We start from the raw sequence: 21061 nt of genomic DNA, 5'->3' as shown, positions 1-21061 counted from the left end.
TCAAGCATGACAATTCATTTTGGTGTCATCTGCAAGCTTAATCCACAGGCTTTCTGTGTCTTTCTCCATGTCACTGATAAGATGTTGAACAAGACATGTCCCAAAACAGGGTCGCTGAGGATCTCCACCTGTAATCAGTGTCTAGGTAGAGTAAAAAAAAAATAATTTGCTAACCCTTGGAGACTGATGATCCATTAATTTTTTTTACCTGTCCAGTAGCCTCTCTGTCTAAGTTGTGACATCTCAACTTGGATACCAGGATGCTGTGGGAAATGGCAGCCTTGCTGAAGTCTAAGGAAATTACATAATCCACTGCTCTCCCTCCTCCACAAATCGAGTCATTTTAGCACAGAAGGCAGTCAGATTGGTAAGGCATGATTTATCCTTTGGTGAACCCATATGTGCTTTTCCCAGTTCCTTTCTTCTTCTTGTACATAGAAATGGATTCCAAGAAGATTCGCTCCAGGAAAAACTGAGTGTGACCAGCATGTAGTTCCTCAGGTCTTTTCTTTTTTTTGAAGATGGATGCAGTATTTGCCATTACACAGTTGTTGGTGACTTCCTGTGATATCTGCAGCTCTTGAACTTCGAGTGGCCTAATAGTGTCATCAGGCAGTCTCTGAGCATCTTCCTGCAGATCAGATCTGGTTCCCTTGGAATTTCTGTTGAGATGAGATTTCTTAAGAGAAGCCTGGCTTAATCTTCTTCCAGGACAGGTAGTTTTTCCCCTCCTTGAACTTGGTAGATACAAAGGACCACAAGACCTTGCTGGTGAAGTCAGGGACTCATCTGCATTCACTATCAGTAAATCACCTGACCTATTCAGCAGCTGGTCCACATTTTCATTGTTTATTCTTTTATTGCTCATGTGGTGGTAGAGACTTCCTTGTTGCCTGTAACATCCCTTGCCAGTTACAACACCAGGTCAGCTTGGGCTTTCCTGACACCATCCCTACATGTCTAGGCAGTTCCTTCTTTGTTGGTTGCACCTGCTTCTACCTTCTCTTTACTGTTTTCCTCCATTGTCATTCAATCATTATATCCCAGCTTAGCTAGGAGCCATCTCCTGATACATTTGCTAGTTTTCCTGGGTTTTGTGCTTGAAGGAGGTTGTCCTGAAAGATTTACTAGCTTTCCTGAGCTCCATTTCCCTTCAAAGCTGCCTCTGAGGGAATCCCACTAACCAGTTCCCTGGACAAGTTGAATCCTAATCTCCTACTCTATGCTCTGCTGTTCTTTCCTCACTACCCTGAGGATCCTGAACTCTGTTATTTCATGCTTACTACACTGGAGGCTGCCATTGATTGATTATCACATCTCCAGTCAGTTCTTCCTTGTTTGTGAGTAGTAAATCCATAAGAGCATCACGTTTCACTGACCCCATAGGGTGTCCTGGTTTGAGCCAGGATGGAACCGATTTTTTTTTTGTTGTGATTTTGCTTTCAGCTAAGTCTCTTCTAAGTAGCTGCACTTGGTGAAATTAACAACAAGCTTCTCAGTCAGTGTCTGCTTCTGGGAGACACTCAACATTTATAGTTACAGCTAGGGAATGGTATGCAGAATCAAGGTCACTGTTTCTTTCTGAAAAACATCTTAAGCTCTGGAAGGAGAAAGGGTGTAGAGGGGTCACATCTGCAGCCCTCCTTTAGGGAGTAGCAGACCACATAGGTTGCCAAAATTGACAAAACGGAGTATTCCATCCATCCCATATGTGTCATACTAGGTATAAATTTGAAGGATTATGAGGGTCAAGTTCTCTTCATCCATGGCTGTCATTCTGGGAGGATTCTGTCCATTTGCCTGCCCTTGATCCCAGTCCATGCCCATCTGAATCCGTGTGTTTCTGCCTCCAGCTCCAATCTACCACTGACTCCAGGAGTCCAGGTTGGGACTTTTCCAGGTCTGCCCTGCAGCCTCGATGGTGACATGAGAGTTACTGGGGGGAAGCAGGAAGGAACGTGGTATCACTGTTGTGTGTATTTGTATACATTTCATCATTCTCCTTTTCATCAGTACTGTTTCATTAAAGCTGTGTCTTAGTTTTCAACCTGTAAATCTCCCTTATTCTGTCTCCTTTCTCTATCAGGGAAGGGAGGAGGATTAATAGAGAGCATCTGTCAGTCATTTAATTGCTTGACCAGCATTAAACTGTGGCATAGGGTGTGCCGTATCCTTTGCTTTGCTGCCAGAGGTCTGTAGTCTGATTTGCACTAGGCAGTGTCTGTGGTGTCCACCTGGATATGCAGTTGCTCTGCAGTGTAATGAATTTGAGACCTTGAAAAAAAAAAAGAAAAAGAAAGCTGTTTAATGGCATGATGGTTTAGCAGTTGTGTGCCCTCATCTTTCACAGGAGGGAGTCTCCAACCATGGTCACCCACCACTTGCTCTTGCTTTCTGCTAATAATCTGTTCAAGTTCAGTTGGTTTCAAAGCCTTCCTTAAAGGAGCTTGTTCTCCCTCATAGGTTATTGGGACACTTCATAAACTCCGTAAGTTTATGGGGACACTTCGTAAGTTCCATAAACTCAGATCAGAGGGCAGAGAAGGAGTGTTGCTGATGCTGCATGAAGTCACAAATTTCTAGCCATCCCACCTCAGGAGCCTCTGTCAACCTCTTGCTTAAGAGTAGCCTCTCACTGTTCCTCCTGCCTTAAATCGTGGTGCTCAAGATCTTGCATTCACAAAGTTTCTGATCATCCTCCCTGATTTTTTTTTCAGTCTGCTCATATGGGGTAGTTTGTCCACCTAGCATTGCTATGCAGTGCACAAATTAAAAAAAATCCTCATGGAAATAAAGTTTTGGAACAGTTCTACCCCCTAATTTCTTAGCCCTAGTAAAGGCTCATGGCATGCATCAATATTGACATTTGTCTGTATACCCTCTGATATAATAGAAGTTGATGCAGGAGCTTGAAGAGTGGCAAAGTTAAGAAATAACTTAAGAATTAAGTTACTTAATAACTTAAGCACTTAAGAAATAATTAAGAAATAAGAATGAGGTTTCAGGAGCTTGTTCCCTGCAGGAAAAACATCTGTGTATTGTTCCATTATCGACTGTTTCTCTACACTACTCACAACTCTTGTGTCATTTTGTGTAGCTGCATCTGTTTATTCATTCTGAGACTCAAACCCTTTATTTTTCACTTTTTGGCCAGCTGCAATACATTGAGTGCTGCATGAACTAAAAACGCTGCTCTTCCCTCTGAGGCACACAATGTAAAATAATTGGGAGGAAATCAAGATAGAAAGTAGCAGTGTGCATATGCAGCTGGAATCATATGGAGATAAATCTGAAAATGAGATGCAAAATAAAAAATTAGTGTAAGTACCTTTCATGCCAATAACCAAACAGCATAGGGAGGATGAACTTAAAAACAAAATGTAAGTTAATTCAGGAGGCTTACCTGTGCACATGAAGATTTTGGGAGACTACAGGCTAGAACAGGGGATGGAACTGTAGTATTATAAAAAGAATGATCTTATAGAGCACTATTGTCTGTTGTTTTTCTTTTCTTGTTTTTGTAATAGCTTGAAAATATTACAGGATAAACAGATGGGTGATCATGGATACAAGTGGCTCTTTAGGTATACAGGAAGTTTAGACTGTGAATGCATTCTAAGGATGGATTTAGCTGTGAAAGAAAATGCTTGGGAAGGCCCTACAGTGCTGTAACCCCATTAGTCACAGTGGAAGAGGTAAAAGGGCTTGTTAAAAAAATAAATGCACATGGAAAAGGGATGACAGGAGGGTGAAAGCAGCAACTGCACCCTGGAGGGAGAGGGCAAGCTGGAGAAGTAGGTTGCAAAAGAGAGAAGGCAATTTTTGTGGTGACTGCCCACCATCTAAATTTCCCCTCTTCTTATCTATGTTATCTCAATGTTGCCTTGACCCTCCCTCTAGCAAGCAGAGTGAGGGGAGGAGGCTTCCACACTTGTCAGTATTGGTTCTTCAGTCAGATGAGGGGTATGCACTGATATGACATGAGTTATTTTATTAGTATGTGGGTCAAAATAAAATGTGGCAGCAGAGCTTTTCAGAGACTGGGTGAGTACTCCTCTCTTCTGTGATCTTATTGTACAGAATCTGCAAGGAACCTCGAGTGACTTGTTTTCCTTACACTACTAAACTGTGCACTGCAGAAAAAAGAAATGTTAATTCTGGTGGAAATGAAAACCTGGAATCCTCACCCCCTCACTCCGCAGTCTGAATGAAGCCTCGTATGCATCAGTGCTAGGGTTTTATTACTGTCTGATCTAATAAAAATTGTCTTAACTTTTTTCACCTTAAAATGCTGGCAGTCACTTCCCTCCATCCTCCACCCCCCCGTCATTATCTAAAACAAACCTCCATGGTACTGGAGTCTCATGCTGAAGAGTGTTTTACTGAAGTTCTGTGGCAGTACATGGTAATTCTTATGTCTTCTTCATGCTAATGAAAAAAAAAAATCTTTAAATATGGAAGTTAATCAAGTCTCTTTTACTCCAAGTGTCTGTTCTTGGAAGCTAATTAAAATAATTCAGATGACTGAAAAAATATTTTAATTGACTTAGGATTGCAGCTTAGAAAAAATTATTTCTATGTGGAAAGGCTTTTTGGGATTAAGCCAGCATCCTAGCTTGCAGAGAGTTGAATTCAGCTCTTCCTGTGTTACAGATTCACTTCATAACTTTGAGAAATGCCTTCACCTTTCCTCAAAATGTCAGTTTTAATGGTCCATTCTCACACTTCGTCATTAAGTCAAATAGGTTCTTGCACTCAGAGGGTAAGTTTAGAGATCTGTCCTTGAGTCTGAGATTCTGGGCTTTGTAAGGTGACCAACTGAGCTTGTTCCCAAGGACCTGGTCCTACCTGAGCTCTTACCCCACCTCTCTCACCACTCCTTTGTACCAGCACTGGTTTCAGTGTAGACACAGGTTAACGTGATGAGAAGAATGAAAGTTTTGGTAGGTAGGTAGATGGATTTGCTGACCATTTTCTAGGCAAAGCATTTCCTTAACTAAGCTCACTGGAAAGCATTGTACTAGTGTACAATTTAGAAGAGACTCAGCTGAAAGCAAAATTACAAGACAGAAAATTAGCTCTATCCTGGCCCAAGCCAATAGTAGTAGGAGGAGGAGGAGGAGGGCAATAGTAGAAGTGAAGCTGGGATTGGACCTGTTTGGAGAGCAGGTGAGATCACACCTTTGGCAGTGTCTGCCAGGGAACCTGGTTTGAAGTAATTACAGGGCTGCAACACTGAGGTACTGCTTGCCAGGGGGGTGTCTTGGCTTGTAGGTAGCTTGGTGAATGACCTTATTCTCACACATCAGGGCTTCCTTTCAGCACTCGGTGGTTTCCAGTCAGGGTTATTTGGTTTGGTTTTTCCTTCCACAAGGTAGAGGCATTTCCTGCATGATGTTGTCTTTCATGAGCTGTTTACACGTGTTTGTCACTTAACTTCCTCTAGCTTGGACAAAGAACTGTAGGTAATATGGTGATTTTAAAAGTTCCCACTTTTAAGTGCATTTATGTTCTCCCTGATATGGACTTTATACTGCTTTATCTCATTTTTATATTAATGCAATACGCAAGGATCAATAGACACAAATGGTTTCTGTGTGTTTGAAGTGCCTCCTTTCTCTAGAACATTCATATGCTTTTAAAAGTGGTTGCTGAGTGTATCTCTAGCCTTCATGGTAAGTGCAGTCTGGTGATGGCAAAGCATGGCTTTATTAAAAACTGCAAATTCACAATAAGTCCCGGGGCATTATGTGCCAAAAAAAAAAAAAAAAAGAGAGAGAGGTTGAGATTCTCTTGCAAAGTAACCCCCTGATGTATGTGGTTCTTTGAGGTCTGTGGTGGAGCAGCAGTAGATGTTACTTGTATCACAGAGATGACCAGTTACTATGTATAAAAAAGTAGTTTCATGTTTCATGTGCCTTTTTCAATGATACCTTGATGTAAAACTTTGTCAGAACTAAAAATACCTCCCAAAGTATTGTCTGAAGTTGACTTCTCTGAGAATCTTTCCAAGGATTCTTCTTTTTTTCTAAATGTTTTGCAACACATGTGAATGCTTCTGTAATAGTTTCCTCTTTTATCTGGTTTTCAGGAGGCACGGTCAATCAAGAAATTACCTACCTTGATTCACTCTGGATTAGTGGCTGTTTATGGCACAGTTGTTTTGAATCAGATAGTTCTCTTTTTGGGAACAGATGATGGACAGTTACTGAAGGTAAGCTGAATGTGGCAATTCTTCTCTTCTCCATCAGCTGCTGCTGTGTTCCAGTGAATAAATGTCTCCTGGTTTTAGGCACTGTATTATAAACAACAACAGTCCCCTGAATCTCTATTTCTTTTTTGTTTGTTTGTGAAGTAACTACTGTATTTTTAGTTGGAGACCAAGATAACTTTCAAAAGCAATTGCTTACCCTGCTTAAAATTCATAGAAACATTTCATTAAACTGCTAATGCCCACAGTATCAGTTTATGGACTGTGGAGTTCTCGGTTACTCTTGTCTTTTGTTTCCCTCTTTGCTTTGATTTTCCAGTAGAGATATAAAATATGGTTAGATTTTGGGAGCATATTTACTTGTTTGTTAGCCTATCTGTGTGATGTGAATAGCTGTCCATTAGAGAGAAAAGTCAAGATTCATTTTGCCTTAGCTTCTGAATAGTTGACCTGAGCTAGCTTAAATCAGTCACCTGGAAGTGAAGTCATCTTATCTCATTATCAGACTTATCCAGTCAAATGTCTTTTATGCTTTAATTTTCTTCTGGGTTTTGCAAGAGTGTGCATTTCCTGTCTGTGCTGAGGAGGATGACTCTCGTTTTCTGTTTTTATTAAGCAGGCGGTTGGAGAGATATAGAGAGCTTGAAAAGCTTTTACCTGCTTGATTTCACTGTGCTTTCGATAATGAAAAATGAAATTGAAGTCCTCTGTGTATCTGTAGCAGAGTGGAGACCAAGTACACATCTCCCTGTTTTTTAGTCATGTTTATGGAAAACCTTATATCAACATTGTTGTGCTTCTTAGCTTGCAAAATAAAGTGATCTGTGGCTCTTTTGAATTCTGTGCAAAGGGTTGTGGTAAACTGTAGAGCTGGTCAAAGGAAGCAAAACAAATGCCACCTTAGATATACACTCACAAAAGCCAAATGTTCTGAAGACATTACTTAGTAACTTGTGTACGTTCCTTTTTTACATTATGGGTGTCTCTTCATAGGAATACTTAACACAAGATGACTTTGGGATATAGATATCTCTTCCACATTCATTTTCAGTGTCTATCAGGAACGTACTTCCTGGGAGGGATGTTTCAAACTCTAGACCAGTGCCAGATCCAGTCCAAATGTGTCTGGCATGGATTTTGTTGAAATCCTGTTCTGGTGCTCTTTTCCTCCATCATTCTGCCATGTGAGAACCATTGCAGTAGGTGCATTGAATCAGGACATGGTAAATTGCCTCACAAGTTGTGATGTAGCTGAAATTTGGATTTTGTTTAAGATACTGGCTGGTCAATAAAAGGACTTGTGAATAATTCAATTTCATGTGGTTTAGGCTATTCTTAATGAGGATATGGAATCTAATTGCCCAGAGGTTTTGTACGAAATTAAGGAAGAAACCTCCATTTTCCCAAAACTTCGACTTGATCCAGTAAATAGTAACTACATCTATCTGTCCTCTGCCAATAAGGTAAGCACAATGTTAAATAAAACAATAAACTCAAGTAAACTACTGCTTAAGGGTTTTCTGCCACTTTATAAGTGAAGCATCCGTTTGGGTCAGAATTAGACCTTGAATACCCAGACTTCAGTTACCAGCTTTATATTTAAGTTTAGTCTGAGTTTGGGCTGCACTTCTGCAGAGCTCAGAAAAGAGCTCAGAGCTGTCATGGTCCTGCCCACCGTTGCTACACCCTTAATCCCATGCTTATTTTAAGTCATTTTTTGAGACAGAGTCTTAATTTCTCTTTTTCCTGGAATCATCATGCAAACAAAGGTCATAGACTCCTGGAGACCAAGTTCTTCTGAATTAGCAATCCAGGTAGTGGTAGACAAGGGTTTGCTAGTCAGTTGTGGAGGTGCTAATGTGAAGAAATCTCATCATTTGAAAGTTGGGTTTTATGTCTTAGTTCTGCTGAAATCAATTATATAATTACTTAGTCATAGACTTTAAAAATACCCAAACCAACCAAACAAAACCAAACCAAAACAAAAGAAAAAAAGCAACACAGGAAGACATGATCAATGAGTATGCATGGGAGCAAATGCATCAGAGCTGCTTCTCAACCAGAAAGTGGCACCCAGGAGCTGATGCACTTGTTGCAGCACATCCTGCAGCTGGGCTACTGAGCATCAACTCAGCAAATTCCTTTGTCTCAGCAACAGAGGGGAACGTGGCAGTGAAAACATAAGAGCTGGCTGTCAATCCTGGTTTGACAGGATTTTATCCAGCACTTGATTACCTTCATTTACAATAAAATCACTTTTGCAGCAGTGAATATAGCTTATTAGCCTGCTGTCTGAGAGAGCAGGTAAGTTGTTGGGAGAACTCTTGACTGATATAAATAATCTATAAAATGAAAATTTCAGTCAAAAGTGTACTTAGATACTCACAGACTTGAGTTTTCTTTACTTTTGGTAAAATAACAAGTTGTTATAGAGGAGCAACAGCTTTTAGGAATAAATACCTCCCTCTGATCATCTCTTGGTGCTTAAATAAGGCTTCTGTGCTGTCTTTTTAGACTTACTAGTGGTCTATGATACTGGCTTTTTTCTGAGCTGATTATTTCATGCACCTTCAGATAAATAGAATTCTACAAGGTATGGCTGGAAAAAAACAGTAAATATAGTTCTGTAGAAAGCCATGTCTCCTGGGTCACAAAATAAAGGTACTTTTAGTTCTTGCAAATAATTTGAATTAGGAATATTTTTCTTATTGCTATTATTTATTAGCATTGTTGCTACTAACATCTGTATTTATATTCAGTATATGTAATCAGCTTTCTCTTTTTCTTTTTCCTCTCCTTTTCTGAAAATGGCTGGCTAGGATATTCAAGCTGAATGTACAAGTATAGCAACATAAAATATAGCCACAATTATCTACATTTATATATTGAAATGGCATTTTCATGCATGCAAAGCAATTGCATGCGTTTGTTCTAGTGTGCACATGCAGTTACCTGACATGGTCATGCAAACACAGATGCATTTTGTTTTGCGCATGCGTTTTTGGATGCACCTTCATCAATCATTTAAAATTCTCAGTTCTGATGAGATGGAAACGATGTTCTGCTAAGCAGATTTTTAAAATATACCTCTTTTCTATTGTTACCTCTAATTCACTATGCTAGTCAGTCTTTCCTGCATTACTCTGTCCATGCTGGCCTTGTCATTGGCAGAGGAGTTGCATTATCTGACAGCAAAATACAGCGTGTGTAAAATAGGCTGCATTTCTCTATCCAAAGGTCTTCTGGCAGAGGGGAGTCCATAAGAAAACTTTCCCAAAGGGACTGTGCTTGGTTGCTGTGAGATTTTTAATGGTAACCCTCAGTTTCCCTGTTTATGGAGGCTATTTTAATTGTGTGTTATTACATTCTTTGGTTTTAGGTGAGAAGAATTCCAGTTGCAAATTGTGGTAGATATGTTTCCCAGCAAGAATGCTTATCTGCAAAGGATCCTTACTGTGGATGGTGTTCTTTGATTCGAAGGTATTTTTTATGTATTTTAGATTTTCATATAAAAGCAATGCATTCTTGGTCACTGTACTTTTTTACTAGCTTGGGGCTATTCAGTATCAAGCTGATATCTACTGAATTTTTATGGAATCAGTCATAGCCATAAATGTGAGACTCTTCTTGTCATGAGAAAGGGATCTTCACCCTTTTAAAACCAGGCTAACTCTCAGATTTTTGACAGCTACCTATAAAACCTATGTTGGACTAAGAAGAAGGAATTATTTTGGTTTTAGAACAAATGTTTTTGCTTTCAAGACTGCTTGGGAGATATAACTGTATGCTTCTGCTTGAAGCATTTTAATAGTTAGAAGGATCTTACATGTGAAAACAGGAAAAGAGAGCTCAGCTGTCTTCAGTATTCCTAGTTCCTTGCTTTGTAACCACTGCCTGTCATGTGAGCCTGAGGAGAATTTCTTCCTTAACATTTCATCCTCTCATTTGAGTCACTGGTTTTGTTACTTTCTCTGAAGCAGGTTTGAAAGCTGCTGTATGTCTTTGTCCTGGACTGGAGAAATTAATGGGTTATCAATCCTAGATTGCAAACAATTGCATCGTGTAGACCTACTCATAAACTAATCAAGGAGCATCCTGAATTTAGATAGGCTTTTTGTCCTTCCTGCCCTGGTTGCATGGCTGAGAGTCTCATCATTATGATGGTTAAAATCTGTCTGCTCATTTTCATCACAAGTGCTCATGGACAGGTTATACTCATTTGTTCTGGTGCTTACATTGTTTTGGCTTAAATAGTTTTTCCTCCTTCCTCACACTTAGATTCTCAGTGCTTTTGTGAAAGCAGTTTCTTTTTTCACTTAAATTTGGGCGTTCTAAACCAACTAACCTAAGATCCTCTCACACACAACACTCCTTTCTCAACTCCACTCCAGTAGCCCTTCTGTGAAGTTTATGTATCCTTTAAAAATAAGGATGTCGTGGTATTCCAGAAAATACTTCATCTATGCCTTGCTCAATGGTGTTTAATCACTCTGTCCAGAAAGCATCTTACTTGGTGTGTCCTAGCATCACAAATGTCTTTTTCATGACTGCATCACATTGATGGGCCACAATCATTCATGATGAAATAATGCCCCCAGGGCCTTCTCCTTCTTTGTTCTCTTTCCAGCTGATGAGTTTCCAGTCTATAGCACATATGGGTTGTGAGATTTTCATTGCTCTAGGTACATGTTCATGTACTTTATGCTTTGAAATGTCATACCACTTCAAGGTTACCCAAGGTTTCCTGTGTGATATTCTTATCCTCCTTTGCATGGTGATGTTTCCAACCTTTTACTGTCAGCAGATGTCAATAGTGTAAACCTCATTTATGCCGGTTCATCAGTAAATAAAACATTAGAAGAAGTGGTTATAAGATTGATTTTTGAGGAGTTCCACTGATAGCCTTCTATTAGAAGGTTAATACTACCAAATGTAGGCTGTTTCAATATTAACATGGTATTACTGAAGAACTGTTCTTTATGCTCTTGGGGGTTGGACTAGATGATCTTTCGAGGTCCCTTCCAACCCCTAGGATTCTGTGATTCTATGCTTGCAAAGGAAGTTAGTAGTAGTGAATAGCTGTTAGTTCTTCAACACGTTTTCTTCAAACTCTCTTTTGCTACCTATATAAATGTATATATTAAATGTACTAAGCTTTACAGGCTTTTAGTTAACTTGCAAAGAGTTTGAGAATAACAGTTAGTAGTCAGTAAATCCCCTGTTTATGAGGGGAATCACCAGAAGTTTTAATCTGGTTGAAACAGAAATAATTTGGTTTTGTGGAGGAATAATTCAGTACTCTAATAATATGAATCCTGTTCAACACCCACATAATTTTTCACTGGTTAGCACTTATCATTAAGAACTTGTTTTTGTGTAGAGAGTGCTTTCAGTGAAGCTTTAGAAAAAAAAGGAAGCCGTATTTTTAGCCAGTTTTTTCATCAAAGTCCATACGTATTCACTAAAGCAATATATTCCATAATAATTTTGAGATCAATGGTACGTTTTATATTCTTACATGAAAATAAATTTTATGTTAAATATACACTTGATTTTAAAAATAAAACTTTGCAGCAGTGGTTCAATTTGAAGACAGTGTGAACTCGAATCCAGTATTTTGATGAAAAAAATATGCACATCATACTGGAAGTGCAAACAAAATTAAACAAAATGTTTCCACTGTTTCTATTTCTACTCTGAGTATGAATTGAATATGAATTCTCCTTTTCACTTGCAATCATGCAAAGCCATTAATGTTAGCATTGTGAGATTTCTCTTAATGTGTATAAATTTTCTATAGATGAATCAGATATTACCTGAAGTTATTCCAGTACAATACACTGATATTTTATTTGTAATTTCTGTATAGAAATATTGTCTTACTATGTCTTAGTTAGTTGTCTGATGTGACTTTTGAATTTGGTCAGTGTTTGTGCTATTTGTGGACTTCACTGAGGGTCTTGTACCTTGGAAAAGGAAGCCAAAATTTTCTCAGTAACAGTGTTCTTATTCCATGAGGAAATCAGTATGGTTTAGATAGGGAGAGAGTACAAACTCAGAAGAATTTATAGTTAATACTAGATCAGTGAAGCAGAGATTTAAGTAAATATGAATGAGCCAGCATGCATAGGTATTGTATTAGCATAATGAAATAAGTGGAACTTGAATTCAGTTGTCAAGAGGAGTCTTCAGTACTAAAAAGAACTAACTTGCTGTGAAAGGTTTTAAAAAATATTGACTCTGCTTTTCTTTATACACATATCTATGTATTTCTGGAATATGACCCTAAGTTTTCATACCAGATACCTTCATACTTGTGTAGAGTCCAGTCCACCTTTCCAAGAAAGCCAGGCTCCAGAAGCTTTCAGTCACTTGTGTTGCACTGGTATTTTTGCTTTTTTGATAGTTATCTGAACCATGTGGTTCATAAGCAATATTTATCTATTATGCTCATTCCAATGTGCTTGCAAACAATATTATTTTCCTTAAAATATATATAACAAAAGAATCTCATCTTTAAGTCAGTGGAATTCATGTTAGTCTTGGCATGTGTAGGGCAATTGTGAGAATTTCTGCTGAGGGGCATCAGATGCTCTATTTCCCCCTTTGTTGCTGCTTCCCATGACATGACCTTTGTCCATAGAACATTGTTTTAGTGTTAAAGGTTGGATTTTAGAGCAACAAAAGACCCATTTTTCTTGGCATGAAGACAAGCACAACACTGGATCCTGTATGGAATGGCTTTTTTTTCATTAAACTCTTAAATTCTTCATGGTAGCTCATAGCAACAACCTTACGTTCCTCAGGGAGTCTTAGGTGCCAGATAATTTAGTCCTAGAACAGTTTTAAATATCCAGCTTTATGAAGAGTTTTCTTTTTTAATATTTTAACACTTGTATCTCTGCTATGCGTACACTTACTTAGCATGAAGAATTGCAAGTGCATTGCCTTGCATCTTCAACATCCTGATCCTCAGCCTGTCAGAAACTATAGAATGTCTGTCTCCCATACATCACTACCAGTGAATGTTATCTACCCATACGTAGCTGAGCATCTGCTTTGGGCATATCTGTTGATGAGAGATCCCATCCTTCATTCTTCTAAAACTGTGGTGCTAATGGATTTTTGTGATCTGAGTAAGATGAAGAGAAATATAAATGAGACTGAAATTTGACCTAGTTCAGGCAGTTTGCAATATGCCAGGCATAGTCCCAGTTTTTTGCAATGCAGTTATGATCTGGATGTATTCAGATGTAAAGCCCCACCAGGTTCTTGTGCAGCAGGAACTCAGTTTCCTGAGCTAGACCACAAAGGAAATGACCCTGTGTTTAACTGCATTCCAGTTGCCAGCATCTTGATCTACAGAGAAGAGGACTTTATGGTTTCTATGGTTTGCGGGGTTATTTTGGGTATTTTGGAAAGCAGTGGGTGTTTTTCTTGAAAGTCATGCTTGTGTTATTTCTTCTGGAGAGAAAACACATTGTTTATAAAGTACATTTATGCTGTCAGCTCCTCATGAAAAAGGCCAATGCTCTGCAAGTATGTATTAATTTCTAGTTTCTAGCAAAGCAATACTTCATTAAGGCACATGGTACTGATCACATAATGGAAGCTATGCATGCTTCTACCTTTGGTAAAAAGCAGTAGTATTAAAACAATGTTAGATACTACATTTATTTATGAGTACTCAGTCTTACGTTATTAAGATATATGCACTTGGCACTTGTCTTTAATTGCTAGCTATATAAAATTATTTGGAGTTAATCTATGGACTCTTCACTAACTGTTCACAGTAGAGAGTATTTTAAAGATTCAGCTTTCAAACTCAGTGATTTTTATGCCTAATTCTCTTTCTTACCATGTGTTTTTAGTATCTGTAATCTTTGTAGCAATTGTACATTCCAGTGTTTCCTCATTCTTCCTTAATTTACTGTTGTATAGTTTCTGTTTCCTACAATTTAGCATCTGTAACATCTTTATTTACTTTGTGCCATCCTACTTCTGAAATGGATTTTATTCTGTAAGACAAAGAAGTTTATTTTAAACTGTCTTTTCAAACCCAGTGTTTTTAACCAAGTGCACTGACATAAAAGGGAAGGATTACCATTCACATCAGTGGATGACAGAGGAGATGAGAAAGGAGGATGCATCTCATCAGATGTGTACATTTGTAGCATAGCTCTACAGCTGAGCTTCATCCCCGTCTCCTTTTACACTCTTTGGAGAGAAGGAGCAGCTTAGATTGTGTGATTTATTTCTTTTTTGTATGAATGTCTGTTATAGGTTAGAAGAATTGCACCCTGAAAGAGCCTGTTTCTTTCCATTCGGTGTTGAGGGAACTGGGAGGGGTGGGAGTGTCAGATCTAGACCTGTACAATGGAGCAATCAAGTTGGGAATAATGAGTTGCAGCCCAAGCTACCAAGTCCACTGTTAGTGGCCAAGGATCTAATATTAGTTTGAGTCCCATTGACTTCATCAGGGGCCTAGAGCATATATCAATGCATTGTAATTTATTTTGATAAGCAGAAGATTTTGCTGATTGCTTTGCTGAAGCTTTTTGCAGTTGTAACCATATTCCTGTAAAAAAAATCAATAGTGTTCCTGTAAAAAATCAATAACATTAAATAAGTTAAAGAACAGTGTCTGAAGTCAAAGCCACCATAAGGAGGCTATTATAACTTTATGTATACTTTTAGGTGCACATTAAAAGAAAATTGTACACGTTCAAACAGCATAAACAGTTGGTATAACATTTCACGTGCACCTGAAAAAGACTTGAAAATCCTGCTGACTTTCCCTGGCAAAAATCAGGTATGTACACCCAGATTTATATAGGTTTGTTTATTATGATTTTAAATGTGTCATTTTGTAGCTTATTGCAGCTTCCCTTCTTGTGTCACCGTATTCTATATATTAGTCTTCCTTACCTCAACAGTTGGCAAATGCATTGAAAATCCCAGCGAGCTGAAGGTATTGATCAGATGGATGTTATCTTCCTCACCTATGGAATGTGTGCTTAAGCTCTGCTTCATGGTGTTGAGTCAAAAATTCACTATGATTACAAAGGCAACATTTCTGTTATATCGCTTTATCAGCTACTTTAATATTTCCATTGATTATATATCAAGTGCATTATTTAAGTTCCGAGCTTTGTAACAAGATATAAAACATTTGCTGAGATACATATGCTAACAAAAACGTTTCTTTAAATGTTTGATATTAGTATTTACCCAGTGTCTGTTCACAGCACACACAGCCTAAAGTATTTGATTATCAAGAATTGTGACTGGCCACTTCATCTGCGTGCTATTGTTTCTGGTTTCCTGATTGAATGCACTAATGTGATCATATCTGCAAAGTGCTCTCAGCCAGAAACAAAGGATAATTCATTATAAGACAAATTCTGTTTCATAATGAAGTGCACTTTGGTTATGGATGCAAATGTCATCTCTCTGTGAGACTGTTTTTAAGGGACTGTAACAGCACGTAACACTGTTGCAGCAAAATTCTTGTTTTAAAACCCCAAATTATTCCAGATTGTTCCTCTCCATTTAATTTCTGGAAGTAAACAATGCATGATGTTTGCATCATTTGGGAGGGACTACCTGGTGAATTGTCTGCTTCCCCTGTAAAAATTTTCATTTTGTACATTTCATAGTTTGTGGTTTTCTGTAAAGACAAGATAATGACTTAAAGAGTATTACAAGAAACATGTTGTATTCTTGCTTTTATTGTTTTATAGGTTGCTGTGACTGCAAGCATAAGCAAAATCCTTACTTTCTGTATGGTAAAAATTGTAAAACCTGTTGAAATATTTTATGAAAATGTAGTGCTGCAAAGCTCATCCTGTCTCTGTAATCTTACTACTCCAGTGATAACTGATAAAGGTATGTTTTACTATTAGATGTATTCAATGCTTATTCATTGTTCTTTATTACTGAGGAGAACTGAGCATAAATATAGGCCAAATACTGTGAGAACAGGTAATGCTGTTTATTAAATCTCTTGGAAAAAAAATACTGTTTTATAAAGTGATTTGAGTATACTCACATTATCTTGATAATTAAAGATTTGTTAATATTTAATGCTTTCTAGTAGTAATAAAGCATGTAAATGTATGGCTAGAAGCAGCTTCTTCAGTTCAAGCCTGTAGCAGGCTATCTTTCAGCATTAGGAGTATATTGACATGGTGTTGTTAATTTTTACCTAAGGATACTTAAGATACCTGCAGTGACAATCAAGCTGGCTGCAGCTGTGGAAGCAGTGTTGGTCCAGTGACCCATCTTAACCCCTCTCTCATCTGCAAACAGAATTTGTTTTTGCAAGAAACTATTCAAGCAGAAATGAGAATATCACTACAAATGTCTATAGAGTAAATAATCTTCACATTCAATTAACTATTTCAGCCTAACTTAGACACTTTCCATTGTAGTGGATTAGCAGAAAAATACAAGGTTTAGGGGCAGTTTGACTGGTACAACATTTTGTGTTTTACTTGATTTCATTTGTCTTTCTGAATTATTGGTTGAATCACTTTGCAGTAATTCTTATATTACTTTGCTCACCAGTAGTTCTCAGAATTGGAGACCTGAGCCATTTGTATTAGACACATGATGCATATGATCTGTTTTGTGCATCTTATGGGCAACAGCAGGTCTTACAATGAGGTGGTAAATTAGTGTCAAGGCTTTTGAGCTATTCTCTAGGCTTTGGTCTCAAAAAGACCAGATGCTAATCCTTCACAGTCTGATCTGATGACCAAAAGAAAATTTCCCCCCTTGCATTGCTTCAAGAGTCTGTGTAGAAGCACAAAGCTTTTTTAATACAGGTTGACCTTGTACGTTTTTTAAGTAGCTTATGTCAGAATATAAGAGAATTTTTATCTAAGCTGAGGGATAAATGTATCAACCTCAAGGATACCATGTGCTCTTAAGTGACTTGAAGAGGAAACAAAATTCAGATAAACACCTGCCTTTACCTTTTCCTAGATAGTGTAGCCTGAAAGACATGTAATGTGATTCTCATTGTAATACCTTTGTATAGAAAGAGGAATGAAATGCTAACCAGAACTTACAATGGCTTGTTTTTCTGAAGAGTCAGTGCTGCAAAGAGCTCTCTTTCTCTCAGGGACCCTTGCCCCTGAAAAGGTTTCTTTGGAATTTTGGGATCTCAGGAGCTAATCCTATGGCCATTGTATGCAAAATGCTCCTTTGTCATCATACAAGTGTTATGTGTTGAGTTCCTGTCCAATATATTGATTTGGGAATTGAGACAAGACTTTGTCAGCAGCAGGTGACAACTATGGTTATACCCATGTGTGTTCTGGTCTGTTAAACTGTCTTTAACAAATATGATCAGTGGAATTTCAAGAGGGCCAAATGCATTAGAGAAGAAAATAATTTCCTTGATTGACCCAGTCTCAAAAGCCATGTTTTCTTACAATTATGTTGTACATAGTTCTGGTTCTCTGTCTTCTTAGACTAAAGCTTTCTCTTAGTCTATTAGTATAGGATTTTCTGAGTATAGTGTTATGGAATCTAGCTTGCCTTGCCTGGGCTTTGTGCAAAAGGTGAGCCCTGTGACAGTGTTACTAGAAGTCTGTGAGTTTAGCTTGTGCCTTCCAGGATTACTGCCATTCACATGCTCCTATGATATGAGAAATATTAGTATATAATGCAAGTGTGGAAATTATGCTGACTATGGTACCTCTATGTAAAGTGATCTCTGTTTCATGAGGAGATGCTCTTGCAAAACTCCTTCAGGTACTATTTCTGGGGAAAAAACAACTGACAATAGTACCTTCTACTCAGTGCAGTTTGTGTTTTCAAAGGTCAATCCAGGCTATACAGAAAATAATAGGTTCCATTAATTTCAACACAGACAAAATCAAGAAGCTATATTTGACAGTGTTATGTATACAATCTTAGAAGACAAGCTCTTCCAGAAGAAGATAAATTCCTTATTTTTACTTACTACCCCTTGTAAAATACTGCTTTTAAGTTGCTCACATATTGCAAATAGGTGCTTGGAGAAGGATTTTACAATGTCTGTGTGTGCTCATCCTCATCTTCAAGCATTACAACACTTTTAAAGATCAGCCTCTACGCTACCCGTTTAGTAAGGTGTTTAAGCACATCTGACAAGCAGTGTGGGTGACCTTTGCAGTGAGCACCCATGTGTCACACTGACGTGTGAAGCTAGGAGATACTTCTGATTTAGGGATGTAGATGTAGCCAAAGCTGGTTTTCATATGAACAACCTAGCCTGTGATAAAGACAACACTTTCTCTACCTTTGCAAGGTGGGTATCCTTTAAATCTCTGAAGCTTTCCTGCATTAAAAAGCCATCTCCTTCCTAGCATAGAGGAGCCAGAAAAGTCTGCACACATGTGTTTCATTTGATCTCAGAAGTCATTCATTTCACAGACATATACATCTGCAGGCACACAGATGAAAGGGACGATGGCTTAAGTGGTATATATCTAACTCTACTTTTCGATGTGGTATTCTGCTCATGGGAGAAGATACTCTTTCATTCCACAGCTGCCAGTGAATTGTCGGTATAGTAATTGCTAGCTGAAATAATGGCAAATTGACTCATGCAATCATAAAAGATTTAAATAGGATGAAAATTGCTACTGCATAGATTACAAAAGAAGACTCTGAAACCAAGTGTCTGAGACAGAAAGAGAGAGGAGTAAGGGTATGTTGGGGTCTCTCACATCAGAACAGTCTGTTGTGTTACAAGGGTTGAATTCAGGGTCTGGCTGTGCCACAGCATTACCACTGTGTGCTCTTCAGGGGATGATCTTAAATCCCTGATCCACAGTAGCATATCCTTATCTGTATCCTGACAGTAATATTACTTTTGTATGTCATACACTGGCAGCATCAAACTTAACAAATGAGTATGTACAAAGTCTTGCAATAACTCAGCTGAAGGGTGCAATGGAAGAACAAAATCTTTTGACTATTTTATTTGTCAGAAGTGTGAGTGAATCTATGAGAAGGTGTAAATGATGTACGAAACAGCTGAAGAAACATGAGCTTTCATCTCAGTTATTTTTTTCAGTTATTTCTTGTAATATCCAGCGTATATCTAACAGTCACGTTTTTCCAGATTGTCTCATTCTCGAAGCATCGCTGTCCTCAAGCTCTTGGAATATCACACAAACATTTCAGTTGAAAAAGTAAGACCTTGGTTCCTCCTGAAGTTTATTGAGGGGCTTATGTGTGTGTGCAGGGAGGGGGACTGAAGTATTATCATTCTTGGGTTTTATTTATTAAGGAAACACATTCACTAAAAATAGTCAGGTGCCTTTTATTGTCTCATTTTCTCCTTCTCTTCATTTTTTATTGTCCTTAGAAAGCTATTTTTTTTCTGATAACTTTTATTTAATGGGATCCTGGCAGCTACCTGTGGGAGAGTCATTGCAATGACTGAATTCATGACAAGTGCATGAAGAGACAATAAGGGATGACACAATGACTTTAAAATTACATTATGTCTTTGTGAAAAAGGTGGGCCCCTGGTACTTGGGATAAGACCTAGATTAGAAGAGTTAAGAGATTTTGTCAAGTTACTTTATGAAGTTGCTTTTTAGTGTAGTTGGGCTGGATGCAATTTAAACGTGATCCATGGGTAACTTGAATGCAAATAAACCAGAAATTAACATTAATCTGCTAATAGGAGTAATGAGTACTTATTGTTCTGGACACATTATTTTTCTGAGCCACAGTCTTTGTTGAGAGCTCACAGTGGAAAGCAATTGTGCCCATAACCTAACCCTTTTTGGTATGTGGTTCTTAAAACTTGGAAAGATCTGGCTAACGTGCTGTACGTAACTACAGTGTTCCCATTCAGAATGAACCTCCCCTATTCAAAGAGGCCAATCCATAGGTGGCTGGGATGAAATTGAGCTCCTGCTTTTTGAGAAGTAGCATATCACTTCCCTGTACCTGGAGTAACACATAGAGGGAGGTGTCCTTCTCTAAATCAGAGCATTTCTCAGCATGCATGTGCTGCTCTTGGCTCTCCTCCATGCTGATGGATACATTGCAAAGCAAGATTGGGACAAACTCCAACAGGCTTATTTTTTGGTAGGGGAAAGCAATAGCAAGATAGTAATGCTTGCTAGCACTACACATAAAACAGAAGTTCAGGCAAGCTGTGAAAGAATCAGTGATGGTTTTCTGCCTTTTTCTGTTTAAAAAGCACTATCTGGTGACTTATGAACTGGAGAAAACCACATCAGAATGAAACCTGAAGTGTTCTGTTTGCTTCATGCTTTTTAGAAATTTATGACTCCCAGTGTCTCAGCACAGATTGTATTTCATACTAAATTTCTCCTCAGAATAAGCACAACAGAACAATAGGCTTCGAGGGTAAACACAGGTAATGTGTTTACACATTTCATTACATGTTTGCCAGGTTGTTCTCCTGGGTTGTTCTCCTTTTTCCTGTCACTTGAAATTTTCACATTCATGGCTGAATCTAGATTGAGTCCTCATGTCTTACAAAAACTCTGTTTTCTGTGTTACCAGCTGCTCACTGTGTATACACAAGGGCGAGTGTGCCAGCTGTAAAAGGACACGTGTCTCTCCTGCCACCACCTGCCAGGTGAAGTTTGTTGGGGAGGGATGAATCCCCCATGATGCCTTCTCCTTGTATGTTATATATCGTGAACAGCAATCTGTCTCTTCCTTGTCCTGACATGGAGAAATGCTGATATTTTTCAGGATAATTGCAATGCAGCTGCTTCCAAGGAGATCACCACTGCGCAGGAAACAGAGGTTAGTTAGCATTTGAAGATCAGCATTGTTTGGGTTCTGTGGGCTGGGGGAGAAATT

The 21061-nt window shown here is 38.4% G+C and overlaps 1 protein-coding gene across 1 annotated transcript in view; it reads left to right on the top strand.

The window, feature by feature from the left end:
* The window catches only part of PLXNC1 (plexin C1), a 70953-nt gene that overhangs the window by 5432 nt on the left and 44460 nt on the right, over nucleotides 1-21061 (top strand). Inside the window, exons 2-9 of the mRNA XM_030463620.1 lie at nucleotides 6092-6214; nucleotides 7540-7674; nucleotides 9591-9691; nucleotides 14909-15023; nucleotides 15955-16099; nucleotides 19332-19401; nucleotides 20756-20831; nucleotides 20951-21004. Coding sequence (XP_030319480.1) covers nucleotides 6092-6214; nucleotides 7540-7674; nucleotides 9591-9691; nucleotides 14909-15023; nucleotides 15955-16099; nucleotides 19332-19401; nucleotides 20756-20831; nucleotides 20951-21004 — 819 coding nt within the window. The remainder of the gene's footprint in view (nucleotides 1-6091; nucleotides 6215-7539; nucleotides 7675-9590; nucleotides 9692-14908; nucleotides 15024-15954; nucleotides 16100-19331; nucleotides 19402-20755; nucleotides 20832-20950; nucleotides 21005-21061) is intronic.

The sequence above is a fragment of the Calypte anna genome, chromosome 1, assembly GCF_003957555.1.
Source record: "Calypte anna isolate BGI_N300 chromosome 1, bCalAnn1_v1.p, whole genome shotgun sequence".
NCBI classification, from domain to species: Eukaryota; Metazoa; Chordata; class Aves; order Apodiformes; family Trochilidae; genus Calypte; species Calypte anna.
Note: the sequence above shows the minus strand (reverse complement) of the source record. Positions and strands in the feature narration are given on the sequence as shown.